Here is a 26833-nt window from a genome sequence, read left to right on the forward strand (position 1 = left end):
CCGATGCTTTCAAAAGGCTTATGCTGACTAAGGTCCGAATTCACGAAGGTGGTACAATCTTGTCCATGACTTAAACTATGTATGGACAATTTGTATGGAGCGTCAACGACATTTCGTTAATGAAATGAAAACATTTCTTTAATGAAATGGTCATTTCGTCGACGAAATGACTGATTTCGTAACGAAATAGGCCATGCGACACTTGGTGCTCCATACAAATTGTCCATGGTTTAAACCATGGACAAGATTGTACCAACTTCGTGAATTTGGGCCTAAGAGTCCGTGGTCTTGTACCACTGAGCCACGAGTCCTCGATCGTCTTCCTGAAGGTGGATGAAGACTCAGGACTTTACATTACATTACACAGTCCAAAGATTTAAAATAGGTTAGCAGATGTTAATCATACGACACAAAAATGTTTAACGTTACAAAGATGACAGTTAGATCTATTGATTGTGGTCACGAAGCAGCGACTCTTCGAATCAATGCTCACGGTGATTTGAAGACACAACAATGATTTTACTTTATTGTTATTATTCTATCTTTGAATGAGTTTTTGTCTATGTCTGTGTGAAATGTTTTAAGAGATGGAACGAGAACGAGAGAGAAGAAGAAGGAAAAAAAAAGAGATTGGGCGAAAGAGACGAACAGACCGAAATAAAGACCCACTCTGCCTCAATGCCTTTTAGGAGTGCGCGCGCGAACGCGCTACTGAGTCGAGTGTGTCGACTGCTTATCATTGCAGCTGAGCTCCAAATTTTCTAACGCAGTCTCCGCTGGAAGCGATCCCTGGAATCACAGTTATGGTCTACACTTTCACGGTGCGGACGTTGGCTGATAAGCGTGACATCCCTACAGTGTTTCTGAGCGAGATACTTTTTTTTTTCTTTTTGCTCGCTTGAGTTAACGATTCCATCGACGACTCGTGATCGGAAGCCTATGCAAATCGTTCATATAACTCGCGAAGAACGAATGATACAAGCGAATATTTTTGTACAACACAACTTGTAGCGCGTTCGTCACGTAATCATCACAACTTGCCAAGTTTCTCATTTTCATTTGTTGTCAGGGACATCCTGCAGCTGTGCCGCGTTCAAGGTACATCGGTGGAGTAGTAGTCCTGCCCATTTCATTTTCTTCTGCTGCTCCTGCGTGATATCATAGAAGTTGATTCGTTGAACTCTCGACCTCGAGCTTTATCAAGAACGGCGAGTTAGGGAGCAGCATGCGAGTTTTCACGCTTTGTTCTGGGCTGCTGGTTGTACTGCTGCTCGATGGATGGCTGACAGTCGCTCAAGGTTGGTTGGAATTCATCTTGTATAATATAATACAGCCTGTATTATTGATATCATTTTGATCATTATCACCATTGTTATTATAATGATGATGATTATTGTCATCATCATCATCATCATCATCATCAATATTTTTGCTATTATCACCACTATCATCATTCTCGAATCCTTTATCATGATGGTGAGTATTGTTAAATACTCGCAACCACACTCCTATCAGGTACCATATTCATATTCATATCCATATTCACCACTATCATCATTCTCGAATCCTTTATCATGATGGTGAGTATTGTTAAATACTCGCAACCACACTCCTATCAGGTACCATATTCGAGAACTGAATCGCATCGCCATTCGTTCTTCCCAAGAACTGTAAGGAACTGAAATTCCCTGTCGTCAGAAATTGTTTCAGCGCCATCTGTGGGATCATTTCGAAACCGTCTAACGGTTGATCACAGTGGCTAGTATTTTCGTCAAATTTTCTATGTGCTTGTAAATATCTGTAAATAAATTGTATTATAATGTAAATAGCACCAGTCTGCAAGAATCTTCAGTCTATTGAAGGAGGCAGACTTAATCAGAAGAAGAAGAAGAAATTTTGTCTTATATCATCATCATTACATCCATATGTCTTAATTAAGGTGTTTGTACGTGCGTGAGTACGCGCGCGCGTGTGTGTGTGCATGTCTGTCATAGCTGGATGTCGTATTTCTTCTTCTTCTTCTTCTTCTGATTAAGTCTGCCTCCTTCAATAGACTGTTGAGATTCTTGCAGACTGGTGCTATTTACATTATAATACAATTTATTTACAGATATTTACAAGCACATAGAAAATTTGACGAAAATACTAGCCACTGTGATCAACCGTTAGACGGTTTCGAAATGATCCCACAGATGGCGCTGAAACAATTTCTGACGACAGGGAATTCCAGTTCCTTACAGTTCTTGGGAAGAACGAATGGCGATGCGATTCAGTTCTCGAATATGGTACCTGATAGGAGTGTGGTTGCGAGGCTCTCGTTAACTGAGTAGCCTGTTTGATGATATAGTCCTGTGCTGAAAGAGGAGTGAGATTATTGTGTATTTTGTACATCATAATTAGCCTGTCATTTTCTCTGCGCTGTTCCAGAGTGGTCCAATTAAGTTCTTGTAGCATTTTGGTGACACTCGAGGTGTTATGGTAGCGATTTAAAGTGAATCGCGCAGCTCTTCTCTGGACCATTTGTTCAAGTTTAAGACGATTGCATGCCAGCGATGGCTGTATATCGTATCTCATAATTTTATGTACTTAATAAATTGTTGTAATTACATGTATGAAGGCATATAATACGCAATTAAATTCTTGTCTATATTCATATAGTCATATGTGTATTGGATGAATGAGTGTGCGAAAGTGAATACGGCATGCTAATATCAAAATGCATCTCTCTTTTTTTGAAATCGAATTCTCGCTCTAGTCTATCAATCTCTTTCTACAGGGGCGGGATTCTTTCATTTCCCAAGGTCATAATTCTGTTAGCATTGTGTTGAACAGCAACGCGACTACAATGTTACTTACAGAAAAAAAAAATGAATCTTGCCATATGAATGGCATCGTTAAATAGACTGTACAGTACTGGTTGAGGTGAGGGATTCATGTTTTGAACATTCCTAAGTGAGATAATGAGAAACCCCTGAAATATGAAAGAGCATATAATTTTAAGAAGGATTCAACGTTTATTTGATGGAATTTGGTTTTCAAATGGCTGAGATATCCAAAAAAGTGATAATAACAAAAGGCGACAGGCCACAACCTTATTAGGTTCTTTTTCTTTCACCTTGTTTTTAGATATCTCAGCCATTTCAAAACCGATTTTCATCAAATAAACTTTTGATACCCCTTAGAATTGAATGTTCTTTGACATCTCATAGAGTGGTTTCTGAATATCTCGCAAAACGTTAAAGCTAAATCCTCGCCTCAACCAGAACTGTACACACCCTTTAAAGTCAGACTCCAAAAACATTTTTTCCCCGTTATCCTCATAACTTTTTGCATTTCTCCATATGCTGTATACAAAAGGCGAAGAGCCATAAATTAAACAATCATGCATAGAAATCTAACCTATAGCTCGCGGCAGTCTCCGGGCTTTCCTTGGTGAAGAACATGAGCTAGTTGCGGGTTCTCGGAATTGTCTAGCGCGATACATTGTTCACACAAGTCACAACTCCACCCCTACGTCGTAGTCTTTGAGTCTGTATTTTTGTCTATTAACTTTAACTCCATAACATTCGTCACGAATAATCACTTCCGTGTGGATCTAGCCTTGAATTGATACGGTACCACTTTGTGCGCGTGTTCGTCCACTGGCCAAGATAACGGCCATGAGTCAGGGGGAAGCCCCACGATAGTAACAATTTGATAAGTGGGTCTGAAAAGAGGATATTGTGTATGTGTCCTCTCTTCAGGGAATGGAGGAATCGAGAATTATTACGAATGGATTACAAGATGAAGTAATGACGTGTTCAGGAATTGCCAAACGTTGGAGAGACATGTATACAAAGTAGGGGCCTACATGTTCCGCGAAAGGTAGCGACCGAGTAACTTAGCAAGACTTGTCAAAACCCTGGCAGATTTGAGACAGCGACGCTTTCGTCTTCCAAGAAAATGTCTGAATTCAGAGAGACATATCTAAGACCCTGCTCTGCAAATGCGTCATTTTTGATGACGCATCCTTTTATGCACTTTGTTTTTAACCCATCGGGACCTCGTGGAAATTTGCTGAAGAAATGTACATGATAACATTCGTTTGATACCTCGCAAGTTTTCATTATTATCATAGAATGGAGGAAAATTGAAATAATGGGAACAACCAAACAATACTAGTATTTATACATGTATAGCGCCTTTTCTACACAGACTCAATTCATTACTTCTGTTACCATAGTAAAAGTATATCAAAATAGAAACATCCAATACGGGCCCTACTTTAGACAGAATCTCGTACAGTGAATTATCAATGCAAAGGGGAGCAATGAGCTCAATGAATTTAGAGTCTTGTGATGATAATCGTGCGAGCGGAATAAATAAATGTTTATGGCAAAATACAATAAAAATAAAGCAAAACAAACAAACAATTTAAGAAAATTTGTTTATTCTTCTTCATGGAGTACTGGCAATGAATAGTAAAAATAAAAAAGTAGATCGAAATGAAAGATACTGTACAAACCAAACACATTTGATTTTGGCGACTTTGTGCATCAATAAATAAGTCTGCAGTTTTGTGCCGATTTCTCGTGAGCGAACCCGCAGATCCTGTGTAGGGTAAATGACAATGCAAGCTGCTCAGCGCCTAAGCATTCATACCTGCTTTAAAGGGACTGTACGGTACTGGTTGAGGCGGGGATTCATGTTTTGAACATCCCTAGGTGAGATAATGAGAAACCTCTTATGAAAAATGAAAGAGCATGTAATTTTAAGAAGGATTCAACGTTTATTTGATGAAAATTGATTTTCAAATGGCTGAGATATCAAAAAATGATAATAATAAAAGGCAACAGGCTACGCCCACTGTACACACCCTTTAATTTACATTACAGCACACACACATACACATACACACGCACACACATACACACACACCCATGGACACGCTGACAACAATTTGTTGCAACTGATCAGAAACAAAATGTTGACTATTGCAGTACCCAGGCTTGCCATCGCCGCACATGATTTTTCCCCGAAATTAACTCGACAAAGTGTAGAATGATTTGATACATCGACTCATAAATAATAGAGAAGATGGGCCCTAATATGGGAAAGTTGTCTCGTTAGTTTCATGAGTAGAACATCGGCAGGTAAATCATGTTGATTAAGAAGTTACTTGAAATTTCTGTGAACGAATGTTAGAAGCTGGATGAATAATTTCATTTCATTTTCAATAAATTTCAGCATATTGTTTATTATTATTTTTAGCACAACACGAATGCATGGGGACTATGAAGACAGTATATATAACTAGTCGTGGAAGACAGTTGGTCTACATAGATATTTCAAGCGGTACATCAAACTTTAAAAAAAATAATAATATGCTTTTCTCTTTTTTAATCCAACTTTTTTTTTTCAATCATCTCGGCTGGACCGCTTCAATACATGCGCTGCGCCGAATTCGTTTGCCAGTTTACAAGGGTGCTGAAAATTATTTCTTTTATTCCCCCTGCCAACATCATACCATACTATACCCAGATCACCTTTCTTATCAAAACACTTACCAATGTCTGGGAATCAAGTTTACATCACCATGCATGCATTGTCCCTTTGTAACAAGCAGGCCTCGACATTGCTCGAGCTATAGCGTTCTGATTTTATGCATCATGAAATCTAGGATGCGACGGTCATGGACCCTGAAACAGGGCTGGAGTCATTTTAGTATGTGATAGTCTTTTGTATCACACAATGATGGAAGAGGATACTTGATAATCTAAGAACAATGTTTCGGTTTTCTTTTGTCTAATGATGACGATTAGTGATAGCCTGCCTTCCAGTCGTTTGCTTGACTGATTGTGGTATATAATCGCATTTTTACCATGCCATGCTGTAAGTGCACTCTCAATTGGAGCAATACAGCGCCTCCGAGTGTGTCGCAAAGACTAAGAATTTAATCCGCCGAATTGGGGCAGATTCGCGTTGATCGATGTGGGAACCACGATTAGAATGGGAAGCTGGTACGCAGGGGACTGCAGGTTATCAGCTGGACAAAGACCTCAGTGGACAGTGACCTCGTTATTGACCATGCACCCAATCCTGGATACGTGTTCTCACACCACAAAGTAGGTCGAAGGAGTTATGCCGTTCGAAAACTCATCGCCAAACCATGGAGTCTGTCTGGCACAATATGTATATCTTTTCGTTATAACTCCGAGGAAGCCTCCATTATGGTTCATTATTAGGAAAGTGGGGCTTAAAGGACAAGTCACCTTCATAAACATAAGGATTGAGAGAATGTAGCAATATTAGTAGAACACATCATTGAAAGTTTGAGGAAAATCAGACAATCCGTTCAAAAGTTATGAATTTTTGAAGTTTTTGTGCAGTACCCGCTGGATGAGAAGACTACTGCAGTGTATGAATAACTTAGATGTCACATGCGTACAACAATATAAGGAAAATATAAAGAGAATTTCATAAAATTCCATCTTTTGAAAAAAAGTACACATTCCCCTGACTCGTTACCGATAAATGTTATGGGTAATATTATTCCCCCTGCCTTTAGAAAGAGGCAAGTCAATTGCTCTTTTATTATGCGAAAAAAGTGAAAATATGTTGAATTTTCTTTTATATTTTCTTTATACTGTTGTACGCATATGACTCACAAGCTGTAGTAGTCTCCTCATCCAGCGGTTCCAACACAAAAATTTAAAAAATTCATAACTTTTGCATCGATTGTCCAATTTTCCTCAAACTTTCACTGATGTGTTCTAATATTGTTGCATTTTCTCAATCCTTATGTTTATGAAGGTGAACTTGTCCTTTAAATCCTCATCTTCATTTTTATTTTGAATGCACTATGCGATCATAATATGATTACGATTGTGATTATGCCACCACTCTGTACAGCAACGTATGGTATTCTGTATCTTTTTTTATTTATTTTTTTTACGAGGGAACGGAACGATATCGAATAGAAGAGATTATAAACTAAAGAGCAAGCCCTTTAACTGCGAAACGTAAGAATCAACGTTATACAAAAATCCCGTCATGCAAGGTCACATAAAGCATTCACGAGATCGAAATTATGAAAAATGAATTCAAACCTATCGTAAAGAGGCCCACGCAGGGCATGGAACATAGAATGTTACCATGGCATCAGACAGAGATCCATTAGAGACAGGTTGCAGTGTTAATAATTGATTTGTTTCACGTAACGCATTTGTGATACCCGTATCACAAACACACACGAAAGTCAACATTATAATAGACCTGCCAAGGGAACAGTAATGAACGTGCACTCCCCTTACCCATTAGGCCCATTATGTATCGCTGTGTTACTCTCAAAAGGAGCATAAACACTCATTAATGACATTAATCCTTTGTACGCCAATAAATCTAATATGTAAGATTTTCACACAAGGATTTTAAGCATATGGTACCATCATGAAATTCAAGTGGCACGTTGAGAGTTAACAGAGATAACAAAGATACATCGACATTTGAAGCGCAGACATAATGTAACAGCAATACATTGTAACAGGAAAAAGCACAACATATTTAGCCACGAGCACACTATCTACATGTATAGTCGAGAAAAAAACTTTTTAGACCTGGAAACATTTTAAGGACAAGGTTTGTTTGTTGTTGTTGTTGTTGTTGTTGTTGTTGTTGTTGTTTTGTTGTTGGTGTTGTTGTTGGTGTTGTTGAGTCGTGTTCTAGAAGGGTATTGGAGTATATTTAGCGTGGTTGCCTTTCAGGGTTTTTTTTTTTATACAGGTAGATATAAAAACGTTGTACTTAAAACTTTTCCACATCATTTACATGGTCAATGACATCGTCTACTGGACTAATAGCGGGTTAGGAGTATTATACAGCATCCACACGCAAAAGAATGTAAGACAAACTGAAAAATGTACCACTTTGGATCATGTTCCCTTTTCTTTTCTGTTTTTTGATGATGGAAATAAATAAATCATTGAATAAAATTGAATTGAATTTAATTGAATTGAAAAGAATAATATAACACCAATTCTCCCCCATAATATTATGAGCGAAGATTCTCTCTTATGACAGTTTCTCAGTTTAGGATTTCTATGACTATGATTTCCATAATGTAGACATAGGAGCATTAATGAGAATTTGAAAGACTGTTCCACATTCCACATAAATCGTTAATAAGTATTTAGTCATCGCATCGGTACTCTCTAAAAAAATCGAGTGAAAATTTTCACTCTTGAAGGAGTGAATACAAAACAGAGTGAATTTAGAGTGAAATTGGAGTGAATTCAGAGTGAAAATGTTCATTTTCACTCGTTTTGGAGTGACCTCAGGAATCACTCGAAGATTTTAGAGTGATCCCTGAGGTCACTCCAAAACGAGTGAAAATGAACTTTTTTACTCGCAATTCACTCCAATATCACTCTAAATTCACTCTTTTTTGCATTCACTCCTTCAAGAGTGAATATTTTCACTCGAATTTTTTGAGAGAGTATGCTATCACATTCAGTTGGCCAAAAACATAGTCTCATTGACAGGCCTTGTAGGGCCTATAGATCTCTCGAATGATCAACATCATTACTGTCTGTAGTAATCACACTCGCAGCTATTGTTAAAAAAACATTAGCATTCGACGGAGAGTAACAAAACATTTGCTTGCATTAGTATAATTATGAGTATTGGGTCTCTTTTATACCACGCTCGCTTCTTGACAAAAATTAATTACAAGAGCAATCCGTGATGAGGCAACCTTCCAAGGTGCGCGCACACAATACAGAATTTTTGGTCGTCGTACTCCAACATTATCAGCACGAAGGTGTGAACTTTCATTATGAACACAATTAGCTTAATTTCCTTTCCTGAATGAAAGATCGTCAAATAGAAACCCCTGATAAGAAGTCATGTTGAGTCAGTATGTTCGTATACATGCAGAGTACGGGAAATGCAGCCGACCAGAATGGACGCACGCTCAGTATCGGATATAGTTCAGCAGGACAAGTTTGATCGGCAAAATGCTCTGGGAAAAAAAAAATCATCTGTCTTTACAAGGGCTTCGCGCTGATAAATAATGGTTGAGCTCTAAATGATGGACAATAATTTTACAAAGGGAAATCCTTGCTATTTTCTTCTTCAATGCTTTTCAAATAGTAAATCGATTCGAAACAATGAGAGAGAAGGTAACATTATTCAGCAAAGATATCACACCTTTCCCTTTAGCCATTAAGTCTTATATTAGTCATTCACAGAGTGAAATTTTGGACATGTTTGATACGAACGGTGTCTATATAATCGGGCACATACCTTGTATTTTTTTTCTTTTTTTAATCGTCGTATGACAAAGTGCGTTCACCTTTACTGATAAAGTCTGGCATACGAAACGTTTTTTCCACCCTTTGTCGAATAGGCAAATCGCAGTGAGCCTCATTGTATACAAGTAAATGTCTATACAATGTATCGGGTGTTCCTGTGTGTATGTGTGTGTGTCCTCATTGTGTGCTCCAATTGCTATTTTTTAGTAACCGATGATAGTACCCCAGATCTCTATACAAGCTTGGCTATACTTTTCAAGAACTATGATTTTATCCAAGTGGTTTTAACATAAGTTTTGCACTTACTGATTATTTTCTTATGCTTTTGAAATAGTCATAATAATGTTTTGTATTATAACTATATTTGTGAATGATTGTATTTGAAAGAATCTGTGATATTGGATGTTACATTTGAATTGAATTGAATTGAATTGAATTGAACTGAATTGAATTGAATTAAATTGAACTTAACTGAGGTTACTGAACTGAACTGAATTGAATTGAATTGAATTGAACTGAATTGAAGTGAATTGAATTGAACTTAATTGAATGGAAATGAATTGAATTGAATTGGACTGAATTGAATTGAATTGGATTGAATTGAACTGAATTGAAGCGGGGCAATCGCTGACGGTCTGTTAACGGTCGCCCCGTCACTGTGCAGTCATGCTAATCTGTAAACATTAAACTGCACATTGCTTGAATATGCGAATAATTTTTACACAGCAATAGCTATATAATGTACTCTTAAATGAATCCCACAAGGATTGGAACAATCATCCCCAACATCCCCACTGATTCCCGCTGATCAGTTACTAGCCATCCCCTTTAAAGTATCAGGATTGTGAATGGATAATTATACATCGTAAACATTTACGAAATGTATGCACTTTATCACACTTCATGATACTTTTATTGCGTATATTCTCGAAAATCATAATAGAATAATAATTGTGTAATGTATGATTTGTATGTTGTTACGATTTTCTTTTGAAAGAATGGAAATAAATCTCAATTAAACTGAACTGAGAGGAAGTTACCATGAATCCATCCGGACTAAACATGAAATATAAACTGAAGTATGCAAATCGTAAACACAAGACACATGGATGAAAAATTTTACATTTTGAGTCATCATCCCGAAACATGTAACTTATAACAATTGCATTACATTGCTATCAGAGTTAAGGACACGGGTTATCTGATGGACAGGGACGATGTTACAATTCTTGAGAGTAGAACTACATGTAAATACTCTGAGAGTCATATTCCCCATTGGGCTACGTGACATTGAATAATCAAATGAGGTATCTTTCGCTGCTGTTGTCGTTGTTTTCCTACATTCCTTGATGTCTGTTGTCTTGACAACTTATTTTGTTGTGTCATGCTGTCTTGGGAAAAAAAAAAACCCGCAATAAACTTCGATGAAAGGAAGGGATCCCGGGAAGGGAAGGAAGGTAGATTACTCTGTTGTCTCGTAGGAATCCCAGATGTCCTCGACTGAAACTTCCCTCTCACTGTAATTATTATAAATACTATTACCAGTTAAATACCGGATGTGGTATAGGAAGGTGTTTTCGAGGAAATATCACCTGCATGACACGGATGTGGTTATGTGGGGCAGTGCACATATGGCAAGATATTTTTTCTTCTTTCATGACTGCTTGTTGTACTCTGCCCTATTCGATTCAATTCGCGAGATAATTGATATTTGATAATTCTAACATACGATCTCCTCAAGTGTTGATTTTGCATACATGCAGGCTCGTACTCAAATCTGTCTTTTGTGTTCTCTGGAGACCGTCGTGAAATAAGCAAACACCAGGAAAAAAAACTAGCCACGACAATTCGTAGAAATTGAAATATAGAGAAACAGTATCAACATAGTCAGAACCAAAGTACAGATGACTCGCCTTGCTTCATCAGATAGCGACATAAGGTTCAGGATTTAATGGCATTTACTCCCTACAAACGTGAATACAAGTACAAGTAATATGCGATCAATGTGGAAATGCTGGGCGCATATCTCTAGAAGAACTAAAAATTTGTGACTAGTGTGCCTTAACATAATCATAATGAGCATGAAATTCCATATCATACTGTCCACAGGGTGCTGTTCGTTATTCCGAAGGTTCGCTATTCCGAGGGTTCGTTATTCCGAAGGGTCGTTAATCCGAAACACGCGAATTCCCTATACCTAGAGGTTCGTTAATCCGAAAATGAAAAGGGTTCGTTAATCCGAAAATTTGTGGCGTTATTCCGAAGGTTCGTAATTCCGAAGATAGGTTAATCCAAAAATAAAATTCGGAACAATGAACCGTCGGAATAACGAATCTTAGGAATAAAGAGCCTTCGGAATAACGAACCTTTGGAATAACGAGCTGTAACCCTGTCCACATATAGGGCCTGCCTGTATTTTTTTTCTTATTTCTTCTGTCTCTTGAATCATAAACATAATTATTCTCATTATCTTCCGAAAGCGCCTCGGCCAGATGCCCATGAAAAGGTTTCCTTTCGCACAAGATTTTTTTTTCTTTTTTTTAAGAAGAAGACTAATTGATAAGTTTTCTCAATACAAAACTATGATCGATCGTCATTATTTTTTCTCATTAGACTACATGACACTGAATAATCGAGTAAGATGTTTGTTGCAGTTGCTGGCGCTGTTGTTCTACAGTGATAGCAATAATGATACCAGCGAACTCTTGTTAATCAAGTTAATTGGACAGGACATTAACGATCACTTCGTTCGAAATTGAATTGCACGTTACATCCGATATTACCCGTATTCTCAATGGGTATACAATCCTCTTTCGTCTACTCTGATAAGCAATTACGAGAAGATGAGTAATGATGATTGAAATAATAAATGACCACTAATGCTATTTGAAAATGAACGACATCATGATTTATAGACTATGACTCCACGCGACAGAACTTGCATTATATTACATGAGCATCTCAGTCAACAGATTACTATACGAGCCCGCGACTTTCTATTGTGTTTCTCTATTTTCTCCCCAATACGCAAACATTATAGACACAGACACACACTCATACATAATATACGCACAGAAATGTCCTCTCTCCCTCTCTCCCTCTCTCTCTCTCTCTCTCTGTCCCTCTCTCTTTTTCACGAAGTGTACTTAAAGGGTGTGTACAGTTCTGGTCGAGGTGAGGGTTTAGCTTTTAACATTTTGTGAGATATTCAGAAACCACTCCATGAGATGTCAAAGAGCATGCAATTCTAAGGGGTATCAAAAGTTTATTTGATGAAAATCGGTTTTGAAATGGCTGAGATATCCAAAAACAAGATGAAACAAAGAGATCCTAATAAAAGGCATGGCCTGTCGCCCTTTATTATTATCACTTTTTTATATCTCAGCCATTTAAAAACCAATTTTCATCAAATAAACGTGGAATCCTTCTTAAAATTACACGCCTTTTCATATTTCATGAGAGGTTTCTCATTATCTCGCTTAGGAATATTCAAAACAGGAATTCCCACCTCGACCAGTACTTACAGTCCCTGAAAGGTGCGCGCGACTCTGAAAAGAGTTATATCTCCCTATGCCTTCTGATCGAGTAAATAACCCAAAATTCTATTGGATGACCCGGGGCAACCTACGTCATCAATTCTTTTCTTTTTTTATAGTTTATATTGTTTTGCTTTGATTCGTCTTTTGGGCTCGTTTTTCCTTTCTCCATGGAAATTCTACCAACATCACTCTGTCACTCTGAGCTTAGTGTGATAAACTGACATGATAATAAAAATGATTATTGTGTAACTAAGGATGAGGAGATATCTATACTTACCCTCTCCCTGGACTATACCTGTCGCCTCTTATGTGTGTGTGTGTGTGTGTGTGTGTGTGTGTGTGAGAAAGCATGTAAGTTTCTTTGCATGTGTTATGTCGTCCAGCTTTCATATCACCCAAGCCTAAATATTCGACCAATTTCTGTAAAGGAATGTGGTTACATTATTGGGTAATATATTAAGACTTACTTTTGAGGCTATACATTCTGGGAAAAGAATATAACTGAATTAGGACAACAGACTACTTGCAATAACAAGCGTTGTGTAGGAATTCGTCATCACAATTGTTGCTGAGCTTTCGTTTTTACACCATCTCTTATGACTACTATAAAACCACAAACTAAAGTGGAACCCCCGCCCAAAGTCAAGTGTTAACGAGCGCTTCGATTAAATAATCGAAAATGAAAAGCGCACGTTCACATATTTTCAAAGAGCAGTACACATTAGTCATCACATCACATCACATCTCCTCACATTGGTTGTACGCCCACATGTAAGTTTAAAGACGTTCTCGCACCAAAGTTGGACATCTACTACATCCTACTCCTGAAACTTCATTGCAATTTAATTGTGACTTCTATACTTCTATTTTCTTCAAGAAAGCATATTTTCATTTTCATTTCTTTAATGTGCTTAATTCAGTCCGAGGACTGTTCTTCCGCAGGTTCGTGCAGAATTGTAACTAAACTGTAAAGACAAATAGATACACAATAGGATGAAAATATAGATTTAAAAAGGATGTCGTGCGACTTTTTGTTGGTTTTGTGATGCACGGTCACATAATAATCCGTTTGGTTTTTGAGTAGCGATTAGCGGAGTATGGGCCCTGTATTGATGTGTGTGTGTAGGGGGGGGGGGGGTCTAGAGAAGAGGTAAAGGGGTCATAACAGCTTGTTGGCAAACAACAATTGTTTTGTCGTTCTGTCCAACATTTGGCGTTTGTTGTGTTCCTTTTCTTACATTGGACTTGTTTATATAAGTTCATGTTTATGTGAGGGTGGGAGTGTGTGTGTGTGTGAGTGTACGCTTGTGTGTTTGGCGATTGGGGTAAAGGCTCTCTTACATCCGGTCGTGCGTGCTCCTGCGAGTGGTTTGCGTGCCAAAAATGGACCAAGTAGTGAGATGCACGCAAGTGAAAAGTACTTTTTTTGGTGGTCGCAGCCGCAGCACGCAGCCTGAAAACTGAAAACTGAAAACCAGTTTTTCGCTACGACCTGGCTGCGGGGCACGCTCGGAGTACGCAAAACAAAAATACTGAGTAAGTTCGATAGGTGTGCGTGTAACGCAGGCAAAACATGCAACAATTTCGGGGGGTATTTTCCCACAAAGGCGTACTTACCACGCAAGAGGCTCTTACTTTCCACTTGCTTTCAATGTACGTGTTAACAAAAGGGGGTGAGCGCACTTCCTCCGTGCGTATTACCTACTTCCAAAATGCGTGGTGAATACTACTACCGTACTTGTGAAGTACGTCACACTCAGACGACGAACGTGATCAGCACGATAAAAAGTGCGTCAGAAGTACTATGTCGAGACATGCTGAGGTGCATTGTGCCCCTATATAAAAGCTGATACGGACAGCGTGATTTCAGTTCCGCGTCGACATTTTCTGCAGTGAGTCCACATGAATGATGAAGAGACTCAGTGCACCCTTTTATTTTATTGTGATTATCCGTGCGTTCTTCCAGTTTGACGCACGATTGTCTTGCTTAACACTTCCATGCTCCTTACGTTTCCCTTACGTTTCCCTTACTTCGTAAGTACGATTTCTGAAAACGTACGCTTCACTTGCAATTCACGTACAATTATCCCACTCGATCATTGCGTGCGACAGAAGTAGAGATCTTACGTGGTCCTTACTTCTTCCTACTTCCAAAAAGGCGTACAGACCACTTGCGGGCCTCACTTTTTGAGCATGACACACCTACTCATTAAGTACTTACTACATACTTCCCCTCCGATTTAATTTTCACCCTGCGACTATATACTCCACGCCTGACAGGAACTCCAAATCCGCACGATCTCTAAACACGCACGACGGGATGTAAGAGAGGCTTAAAGCTGCATGAATACTTGATCTCAGTCTTTTTTTTTTTTATATATAGAAAGTTATTCAAACCTATAGCTCTGTGAAATAGCTTAAAATAAAAAGATCGAATACGTGTATTTATGGTACATAAAAAGTTGTTCACATGAACCTTTTCCCAATTGATTTCTTCGGACTCTTGGAGGTCACTCCAAAATACAGTCTGTCTTTCTGGATAACATGTTTCTTGTATTATACTGTAAGCGAACTTTGGATTTTTTTGAGTCTTTAAAAGTTTTGCTTTAATTTCCTCAAATATTTTGTCTGGAGTTAAATCAGAGGAAACAAACCAATCTTTTGGAATATTTTTCAATAAAAAATTGTATTTCCGCCTGTCCTTTTTGCTAATATCGTAATCCAAAATCAGTTCTTCAAATAATTTATAACCTGGATGGGGAGGGTTAAGTAGATCACTTATAAAGACAATACCTTTGTCTAACCAATCTTCATACAAGAAGTATTGATTGGATTTTGAACGAATACTTCTGTTAAACCAAATGCATTGACAAGAACCAATTGCAGAAAAAGCTGTATTGAATTCATCTTTACCAATTTTTTCTCTAAAAATGTACCATGTTTGAAGAGATTCGACTAATTGACTTGAGCCTAATTTGTTCAAAATACATGCAGGGGGATGTGCTTTCCACAATATATCTTTTCTACCACTAAAATCATCTAAAATACATAATTCAATAAATTTCCATATACTTTGATAGTTATCATCAAGAAGCATTTTGACCCATGTCATTTTTTGTGCAATAGAAAACATGTATGGATCAATCATTTTTAAACCACCCAAAGAGTAATCATTACACAAGAGGTGTCTTTTGACCCTATCACTTCCACCACTCCATATAAATTTATATAGTATTATATTTATTTGTCTAAAAAATTTCTTTGGTATTTTCATACATAATACCGAAAAATAATACAGAAGTTGAGGCAGCAATAGGGTCTTTATAACACAGATCTTCCCGACCAGAGATAAATTTCTTACACGCCAACAATTCAAAATATTTTCAATGGATTTAAGCTTTGTCTTGTGGTTAAGATCATACAGATTACTTATGTTCAAAGAAAAATGAATACCCAGAGTTTTAAAAGTAGACTTATTCCATTTAAGACCTTTCTCCGAAAATGGAAATTTTTGAGAACCCTTTAAAGAACCAATCCAAATTGCTTCTGATTTAGAGATGTTAAGCTTACAGCCAGAACTCTCAGAAAATGAACCAAAAAACAAGGCATCAAATATTTCTTGTCATAACGTCAAGAATGTTCCTTGTTAAATAACTAGTTATTTGGAAAGGTTTTATTTTGCCATATTAGGGAGCTTTAGACGCGCGGACGTTTAGAGGAAAAAAAAAACATGTTCTGAGCGTGCGCAGAAGCGCGCGTCAAGTCGATCTATTTTTAGCTTGCCTACTTTTTTTTACAAGAATAATTATCATTAGCACATTGATTTGTACAATAAATAAGACTTTAGGAGACTTTAGTATATAGTATGGAGACTATTCAATACAGGACAGGAAATGGAATTTCATCTTGTATACTCGTATGCACTCCCTTCTATCTTCCCCAAGGGAAAAAAAACCACAAAAAAAGAACAAAAACACACAAACAAATATTGATGAATAAGATCAGCAGAATGTAAGCCTCAATGTCTCCAGCAAAAGCTTGATATTCGGTATGCTACTGTCTTTAAAACAGGTCAGTACCCCTTTATCGGTTTTATTTCTCCCTTCCAATGGTCATTGTAATGGGAGACAGCTTTTTATGGCCGTAACTATAACTTTTAGGAGAGAGGATTAAGTCTTCATACGATGTCATGCGTACTTTGACGCTACATATGTTTTTCACAAGATCGGTACTTTGTTTGGGGAGTGGATACAGCCCCAAGTTGACGGTGAGAGGAGACCAAGGAAAGAGGGGGGGGGGGGAGGGGGTCAAATAGCACTCGTTAGAACTCTCTTCAGAAATGAATGTTTGTTTGTACCAACTCTTTGAAAATCGTTCACATTTTAGACACATCCAGGAGAGGGTATTAACACGGAAGGAGGGCTGTTTCACAACTGAGACTATTAATTTGAATTGAATTGAAAAGAATTGAATTGAATTGAATTGAATTGAATTGAATTGAATTGAATTGAATCGCATCGAATCGAATCGAATCGACTTGAAGTGAATTGAATCGAATCGAATCGAATTGAATCGAATCGAATCGAATTGAATCGAATTGAATTGAATTGAATTGAATTGAATTGAATTGAACTGAATTTGAATTTCTTATGTGTCCAAATGGTTCAAAAGTTAATGCACGTTCTACAGTGGCGGATCCAGGCGGGGGCGCCTGCAAGAAGACAAGCAAGCAACAAACAAACAAACAATGAACGAAATCTTGCTCTAATTCTCGTTACTTAACTGTATCAAACATTCTTGGCCAGTTCGAGTGACTTGGTCATGAAGATAAGTCTCTTCCTGTTAAGATGACATCATTCACACGATTGTCCGTGGTACTAATGAGTTGCGAAATAAGAGTCAATGCCTTGTTATCTGCATGCAGGAAACAACGTGAAATGTGTTGCAATGTTGATTGATTGGTAGGCAATGTTTTCACGTGGCCGGGGCGATATCAGTTGTGACTCTTGTTTTCACTTCGCTCTTATTAGAATATAATTGATGATATTCATAGCTATGATATATAACATATTATAATAAACTTGAATTGGATTTAATGGATTCGATTTAATTTGCTTGAAAGCGTTCATCTTTATATAAGGGGGGGGGGGGGGGAGTCATCCTGGCAAACAGCCGAAAAAGTCAGTTCGTAGTTCCACTGTGCGCATGAGCAGAACAAAAAAAAATGTCATTCGTGGTATCCAGGAAATGTAGGCTTTTAGATTCAGTGACGATAGCATTTGTGATTATAAACCATGTAGGATCTACCTTACGCTTCATAGCACTTGAACCTGACAGCAGAGCAAGTCTGGTATTCAGCAATATTAATGAATAGAAAAAGATATTCATGCATTCAATGCAACACAATTAAATTGATGCTTTCCCAGATAGAAGCACACATTGAATTGCCATTCCACTATACTGTAGTTCATTCTCTGTTAACATGAATTCCATAAAAAATAAAAATAAAATTGTTAGATAAATGTAGAACTGTCGGGCAAAATTAAACGATGTCGTTTTGACAATGAGTAAAGACAGTGACTAACCACTGAGAATCAAGGAAAGTCTTGTTTGTCCAATGTTCACATGGGCTAATTACAAACTTGCTTGTTGCAACGGCTTTTATAATTTACAAATGTATTATACTCTAATGGATTATACCCACTCGAATAAACAAGAATATAAACAGCGATATAAGCACGATAATACTTACCGCTGCTGGTACTTCGAGAAAAGTTGACAGCCACCCCTCCCTCTGTCTGTCTGTCTGTCTGTTTGTTGTCTGTCTGTCTGTCTGCCTGTCTGTCTGTTTGTCTCAGCAACTTCTGACCTAATTGGATTTGAGACTCTCATATTGTCTCTCTTACCATCTTTGTCGACACTTTCAGTGACACATGTTGTCGTTTTTCAGTCACAGCAGGGCTCCACTATTATGTATCAAAGCTGGAACAGTGCCGTACGGCATTGAGTTGGAACGAATACAGCTAGTGTCTGCTTGCCAAGCAATGCATGCTAATGGCATATTAGAGAGAGATATCACTGTTTTTCACCTGTCTTCTTCAGTTGTTATCATGTTGTCAAGCATTTGTTGTCTTTTAAAGGGGTTGCTCCGTAGTTGCACCAATAAGGTATGGAAATAAAGAAAAAAATAAGAAGGAAAATATATTTTTTTTCGAGTTGTCATTCCGAAGTCATGCTGGAGGGGTCTGCATTCAAATAACAATTGTTAATCACAGGCCTGGCAGAAATGTTGTTTAAGTATCATTGCCTGGATTTGAATATGTGACACTCATAGAAAGTGTTCAGTATTACCTTTTTTCTGTTGTCTTAATAGTTAACTCCAGCACCAAACACGATTTCTCATGTCCTAATGAAATCATTTCCACGTACTGAATTATCATTCAAGTAATCGAGTGTCCGAATTAGGATTTACAATTTTCCCCACATAAAAATACCCTTTCCTATAACGCGCAGGCACACACGTATATATAATACACACAGTGGTCTCCTTCTCTTGAAGTCAAGGGCATTTTCTTTTTTCAATTAGGGCGTGAATGAAGAAAGTTTGTTTCTTGTCTTTTATCTTAGGTATTGACGTACACTGTATTTGTTAAAAATAACAATAATATTATTTACATGTAGGAGATGTCAATTTGAATTTAGACATTCCTTTCTTCAATTTGTTCTATTTTGCCTCATTCCTTTGTACATCTTCAGTCAAGTCATGCTATGTTTTTGTGTTTCTCGTGTTTTGTTCCGTCCTGTCTAAATATCATTTCTGTGCGAAGTAATTGAAAGTAAGTATTTTCATAGGTATCTTTTGAGTGGCTACAATATATAAACACGCTTTTTGGTGGACCTCTCAATTCTTTTCCCCTCTAAACATGACTTTGTATTTTGCCGGTATGCATATACATATTTTTGTTAACTATCAGTTTATCCTTTGCTCAATCGAATGTATGCCTACGATGTAATTCCTGATTAACTATACTGTGTTACGTTTTGATGGGAAACAAAGAATGAGAATAAGTTAAATGAATTAAATGGAATTGAATCGAAATGATTTGAATTGAATTGATTTGCATTGAGCACATTCGCTGGGTTTAAAGGTCCTGTATACCTTTGGGAATAGTGATTTCAAAAATGTTCAAGATATAACATTTGATGCATATATGCATAGGTCTGTTGTATCACAAAATATCCTATACCATATAAAATTTTTGCAATGAAACCTGAAATATAAGGAGATATCAGTGTTTTTCTCAATACACTGTAGCTGTAGACGGTTTAGTCTGGAAATATATTTATCATATCTGTTGTTCACATTTTGTGTATTTTGTGTATTATACGAACTCAATTTTTTTACAGTGGTTGTTTCTATCCCTAACTCACATGTAAAAACATTTTAAAGCAGTAAAAGTGGGTTTTTGTTTCATCTGCAAATGATAAAGTATGCCTTTAAACGACATATTAATGAGATGCGGAAATAAAGAATTCTTCTCAGGTCGGTGGAAGGTTCACGAGATGATGGCATAATTTTCCCTCCCAACTTGTTTCTGTGCCAATTCAAAAACTCAAAGTATCACTTTCCTCTTTTTTTTTCAAATAATGTAACGAAACTGTTACGGTTCTGTTTGATTGAATTCGCTTTATTCAAATGAAGTCATCTTGAACGTGGAGTGACCTTTCTCTTTAAAGTTTGATTGCTTGTATTCACGTCATTGACTACCAGCATAACATACCATCAACACTCTCACTGGATAAGAGCCTCAGTGAGGAACATCAACAAGGATATGTGAGAAGAGTACTCACATTCAGTGACAGTAGTACCGTCAATTGTGACACGACTTTTCCTCCGGTGACAACTGCTCATAAAGACTCATTTTGTCCAAGGACTCATAGGATTATAAGGTTGGGCTTCTGATACCGTTTTAGGTTGTCATAGGGTTTTTGGTGTAGTTTGATGTGAGGATCGAGATTAGGGTTAGGGTTATGTTCGTGGATAGAATTTATGTTTGGTTTTAAAGTGTGCAGATATCTTATGGGAGCAATTGTCGCAAGAGCAAATGTCATGGAACCACTATTGATATCTGATTCTATCTTCAGAGTGCTTAATTATCATATTGACAGACCATTTTTTCCCTCTCTCACTGTACATTTCTTTGTTGATGATGAAGCAAAGTTTCGAAGTACACAAACTTCTTTTAGGACATTTAAATAACTTGAACTCGAGGTATGGATATCATTGACATAATCAGCGCTAGGTTTCTTAAAACTTGTCATCAATAACAAGTTAAGATAGTTGTTATAAGCTACTGAAATCCTTGCATCTGATTAGTGGAGAGCAGATTTGTCATAGAAATGCAGCAGTTGTTACAAATAAGAAGTTTTACGAAATCAAATGAAGCCCAGGTCTTTGTGAGTGTATTTTGACTTGGTCAATTAATTGTTGGGCGATAAACAACATGATAAGGTTTCAGCTCTAAATGCCTTTAGTAGCTATAGTACCCTCTTTATAATTATAATGTGACCTTGTGCCCCTCCAGCAATGGATCAACTTCAGCTCAGAGTCATGAAGGATAATAATTTTTCAATAGTCGTTCCCTTTCATCTGTGCAGTACGTAGATGGCATGCAGTCACTGTTTAATCTGACGTGGTATTACATGTATATTATATCCATATACGCGCGAATTATGGTTGACTAAAAGAATGAGTATGTTTGAAGCTAGAGAATGGTGTTCTATCTTACGAAGAGTAAGGTGTAATAGTTGTTACAAAAATGTAGTGTATCTTTGACTTAATTTGTTCACACCATTGCGAGCACTTGCTGCTATGGTCATATGTTAATTCAAACCAAACAGCGGAAGAAGAGGCAATGAAAGAGGACGAAACATGACATAATAAGCTTTTAAACTTCAGGTATCGAAAAGTTGGACATCCTTGGTCTTCGCCCTCAAATTTCGTCATAATTTCGACAACAACATAACTATAGTCACAGTCACATTCATACACGTATCAGGAGAATTATTTCACCACCCGCACACTGACTGGCACCAAAGATTTTAATAATTAAAGTTTCTCGTGTGAAACGGACACATTCGTTCAACTTCACCCAAAATGTACGTGGGTGACACTATCCCCCCCCCCCCCCCATCCTTCTGAAGTATCCCGTACACTTCCATTATGCTTTAAAGTTTATACACATAATGCTCCGAAGGAGGCGAGGAGCGGAGGGGTAGCTCAGGGGGAGGGGGCAGGCAACCTTTCCGACTACGTAATGGTACGACAACTATAAAACATAAATTCGTTCAGACCGGTTATCACGTTTACTCTGGTCAATAAAGTCACCGCAATAACAAGCAGCTGCAGCTGCACCAAACACACAAAATAAAGCATGACTTGTAAAAATGACCGACACCCGGTGTACCGCGTGCCAACACCCGCACACAGACACACACACACTCACACACACACACACACACACACACACACACACACACACACACACAATGAAAAAAGTCGAGGAGCGTCACACTGATGGTTTTATGGTTGATTTTTATGTTTCGTATAAAGTTGGGACGTTTTGCGCGCGACTGCGTCCGGGATTAATCCGAACAGTCATTGCGCCGCCTACGCGCATGATGGCGTCGTTACGTAATCGACCTAATTGTAATTGCCCAGCTCTTCTCTTGTCCAGGGAGGTGTCACAGCTATGTAGTCCCAAAAAGTGAAAATAAGACAGGGACAGTGTAAAAGTAGAGATAAATAGGTGGACTGAAACAAGAAAGTAAGAATTTCTGGCCTTGTGGTGCGATTATAATCAAACTTATACTTGGGGACACATTGGTAATAGTGCGAAAGTATTATCATACATGTAAACGACGTATTTTTCTCTCTCCCTCTTTTCTCTTTCTCCCTTCAAACTGCTTTACCATTTACTGTATACCGTTAGGTATTTTTTTAAATCTCATCGTGGTCTTTTTTCATCGTTTGTGACACTGTCGTTATCATCACAACCCTTTTCCGCCTTCTCTTTTCTTTGAGTACATGTCGTTTGTATAGTATGTGTCCCTATCTAATGTCTGTAGTGCTGACTTACAAAACAAAACAAAACAAAAACAAAACAAAAATTACTTTGCATAATATTCTGCCCTGCACATCATCATCATCTTCTTCTTTTTCCTTGTTGCTTTACTTTTATCATCTGTCATTGTCGTCATCATCACAACCTTCTTCCGCCTTCTCTTCTTTTTCAGTACCTGTCATTTGTATTTTTTTTCCACAAAGAAATTTTATTCACTTAAACATTCAGGTACAAAGTAAATGTCACATACAATACATAAAGACAAATAAAAAAAAAAAATTGACAGGCAGCTACAATAAAACGTCTAAATAATGTAAATACGATTCCAATTGATATTAGATACGAAACATTTAGTTTTTTTTTCAGACATTTATTCATCTACTTTCTTCGCTTGCTTTACAAAAAGACAAAATTGGCTGAAATGTAATGATTTCTTTTTATTTCTTATAGAAAATATAAAGTATTTTGCATACAAATGCACCACCTTGTAAAAACTTCGTGTTTCTGTAGAACCAAGTATAAAAGCACTTCTAATAATTTGAGTTTGATTCTGTTACATAAGTTCCTGTATTTGAGCAATAAACCTTTGGTTAAAGGGATCGTACAGTCTTGGTTGAGACCTAATTTCTGGTTTCTAACATTTTTTTGTGGGATAATGAGAAACCTCTTATGAAATATGAAAGAGCATGTAATTCTATGAGGAATTCAACGTTTATTAGATAAAAATTGGTTTTGAAATGGCCGAGATATCCCAAAAAGAGCGATTCTAATAAAGTGCGGGACCCACACTTTATTACTATCGCTTTCTTTTACTTTGTTTTTGGATGTTTCAGTCATTCCAAACCCGATCTTCATCAAATAAACTTTGAATTCCTCTTAAAATGGTATGCTCTGTACTATATCATAAATGTTTTCTTGGTATCTTGCAAAAAGTTGAAATCCCAATTCTCATCTCCGCCAATACTGTACCATCCCTTTAACATCATGTTCCCAAAACAAGTGTGCAAATGTTTCTGTAGAGCTCGAATAAAATGTACAGAGATGAGTGTCAGATTGCAATTTTTTTCCCCCATTGTAACAGTAATTTACTAACACCAATATTTCTATGCACCAGTATTTCTTTCCACAATCTAAATGATTGCGTGTAGTGATGGTTTACAAAACACAAAACAAGGCAAAACAAACATAGAAACACGATTTTGCACATACTATTCCGCCCTACACAGATGAGGCGGCGGCAAGGTGTGTCAGGTCAACCGACCAAGAGCCCCAGACTGGTGTCTTCGGAGACGATGTACCTTTAGTCTCAGGTGAGCTGGGAAACTCATTCTCAGTTTCCTCCAACTTTTCTGTCTTGTAGGTTTTTATGTTTTATTTCTTTGTAACTTAAAGAAATGTATAATGCAATTTAGAATGCACTTCATTTCATGGAAGATCCCGTGTTAACGTAGTTATGTGGTTACAAACATTATGGACTGTTAGCTGGTTGATTTCGAATCGCACGAGGTCGGATCATGATGTTTCAACTAAGTTTGTTTTTTTTTTTCTTGTTCTGCTTTTTTCCGTACCCTGGTAGAGAAATTGTTATTCATGTAGGATCGATGCGGTAATGGTGTTCAATGAGATCTTCAAGGGCTTTTTCCTACAGTCTTCATGGGCGTCACCGGGGGGGGGGGGGGGGGTGCGAACGCACCCCCCCCCCCTTTTAGACCCTTTAAAAAAAAACAAAAAAACCCTTCAGTCTGTGAGCGACCTCAACGCCGGACACTAAATGATTATTATTTTTTATCTATTTATTTATTTATTTTTTGAAATTTTGCATCGGGGACAAAAACACAAACAAAAGAAAAAAATCGTGGGCAAAAGCAATTCGCACCCCTGGTTCTGGCAGCACTGATTTTATACATAATTATCTACTAGTGCAAGTGTATTCTGTACAGTGTTGACTATATACATAGATTTTGGACATCCTTCCCATACTTGGTCACTTCGACGCCACCTCTTTGGTCATACCTCCCCCAGTCATGAACATAAACCGACACCCTTGACTACCAGTGGCGGATCAAGGGGGAGGGGCGCACCGGGCGTCTCCGCCCCCTCTTAATTTCCAAAGCGAAAAAGTATAGCTACAAACGGCAGCTTTTGGACTGTAAAATGTCAAAATTTTCAAGCTCGCTCGCTGGCATTTAGTCGTAATGCCATTCTCCTGAAGTTGCTGCCAGTAATTGCCGGCAGTTCCACCCGGTGCCCCCCCCCCCCCTTACTGCAAAAAATATAGCTACAAACGGCAGTTTGGGGACTGTAAAATGTCACCATTTTCAAGCTCACTCGCTCCGCTCGCTCGCATTTAAATTCTCCTAATATTGCTGCCAGTAATTGCCAGCAGTTGCGCCCGGTGCGCTCCCTCAATTTCCAAAGCAAAAAAAAAAAAAAAAAAAGATATAGCATCAAACGGCAGTTTTGGGACTGTAAAATGTCAACATTTTCAAGCTCGCTCGCGTGATTCCCCTGATGTTACTGCCAGTAATCGTCCAGTTGCGCCCGGTGCGCCCCCCCCCCCCCCTTAATTTCCAAAGCGAAAAAATATAGCTACAAACGGCAGTTTTTCTACTGTAAAATGTCAAAATTTTCAAGCTCGCTCTCTTCGCTCGCTCGCATTGAATCGTTATGCAATTCATATGATGTTGCTGCCAGTAATTACCATCAGTTGCGTCCGGTGGCATGCGCTCCACCCCCCTTAATTTCCAAAGCGAAAAATCATGGCTAGGAACGGCAGTTTTTGGAGTGTAAAATGTAAAATTTTCACGCTCGCTCGCATTTAATCGTTATGCAGTTCACCTGATGTTGCTGCAAGTAATTGCCAGCAGTTCCGCCCGGTGCGCCCCTTCCCTTAATTTCCAAAGCGAAAAACTATGGCTAAGAATTGCAGTTTTTGGACTGTAAAATGTAAAATTTTCAAGCTCGCTCTCTTCGCTCGCTCGCATTTAATCTCTATGCAATTCCCCTGATGTTACTGCCAGTAATTGTCTGCAGTTGCGCCCGGTGCGGCCCCCCCCCCCCCTTAATTTCCAAAGCGAAAAAATATAGCTACAAACGGCAGTTTTTCTACTGTAAAATGTCAAAAATTTTAAGCTCGCTCTCTTCGCTCGCTCGCATTGAATCGTTATTCAATTCACCTGATGTTGCTGCCAGTAATTGCCAGCAGTTCCGCCCGGTGCGCCCCTCCCCTTAATTTCCAAAGCGAAAAAATATGGCTAAGAACGGCAGGTTTTGGACTGTAAAATGTAAAATTTTGAAGCTCGCTCTCTTCGCTCGCTCGCATTTAATCTTTATGCAATTCCCTTGATGTTATTCCCTGCCAGTATTGTCTGCAGTTGCGCCCGGTGCGCCCCCCCCCCTTAATTTTCAAAGCGAAAAAATATAGCTATAAACGGCAGTTTTTCTACTGTAAAATGTCACAATTTTCAAGCTCGCTCTCTTCGCTCGCTCGCTTTGAATCGTTATTCAATTCACCTGATGTTGCTGCCAGTGCCAGTAATTGCCAGCAGTTGCGCTCGGTGGCATGCGCTCCCTCCCCCTTAATTTCCAAAGCGAAAAATTATGGCTAAGAACGGCAGTTTTTGGACTGTAAAATGTAAAATTTTCAAGCTCGCTCGCATCTAATCGTTATGAAATTCACCTGATGTTGCTGCCAGTAATTGCCAGCAGTTCTGCCCGGTGCGCCCCTTCCCTTAATTTCCAAAGCGAAAAACTATGGCTAAGAATTGCAGTTTTTGGACTGTAAAATGTAAAATTTTCAAGCTCGCTCTCTTCGCTCGCTCGCATTTAATCTCTATGCAATTCCCCTGATGTTACTGCCAGTAATTGTCTGCAGTTGCGC

At 38.1% G+C, this 26833-nt stretch overlaps 1 protein-coding gene across 1 annotated transcript in view; it reads left to right on the forward strand.

Annotated features, from left to right (window-relative positions):
* The first annotated feature begins 1222 nt into the window (after window positions 1-1222).
* Window positions 1223-26833, forward strand: part of LOC139745495 (uncharacterized) — a 45769-nt gene continuing 20158 nt past the window's right edge. Inside the window, exons 1-2 of the mRNA XM_071655917.1 lie at window positions 1223-1298; window positions 24180-24263. Of these exons, the coding sequence (XP_071512018.1) occupies window positions 1226-1298; window positions 24180-24263 (157 nt within the window). The 5' untranslated portion in view covers window positions 1223-1225. The remainder of the gene's footprint in view (window positions 1299-24179; window positions 24264-26833) is intronic.

The sequence above is a fragment of the Diadema antillarum genome, unplaced genomic scaffold, assembly GCF_040938485.1.
Source record: "Diadema antillarum isolate AM-2024a unplaced genomic scaffold, OU_Dant_1.0 scf00000004, whole genome shotgun sequence".
In the NCBI taxonomy this organism is placed as follows: domain Eukaryota; kingdom Metazoa; phylum Echinodermata; class Echinoidea; order Diadematoida; family Diadematidae; genus Diadema; species Diadema antillarum.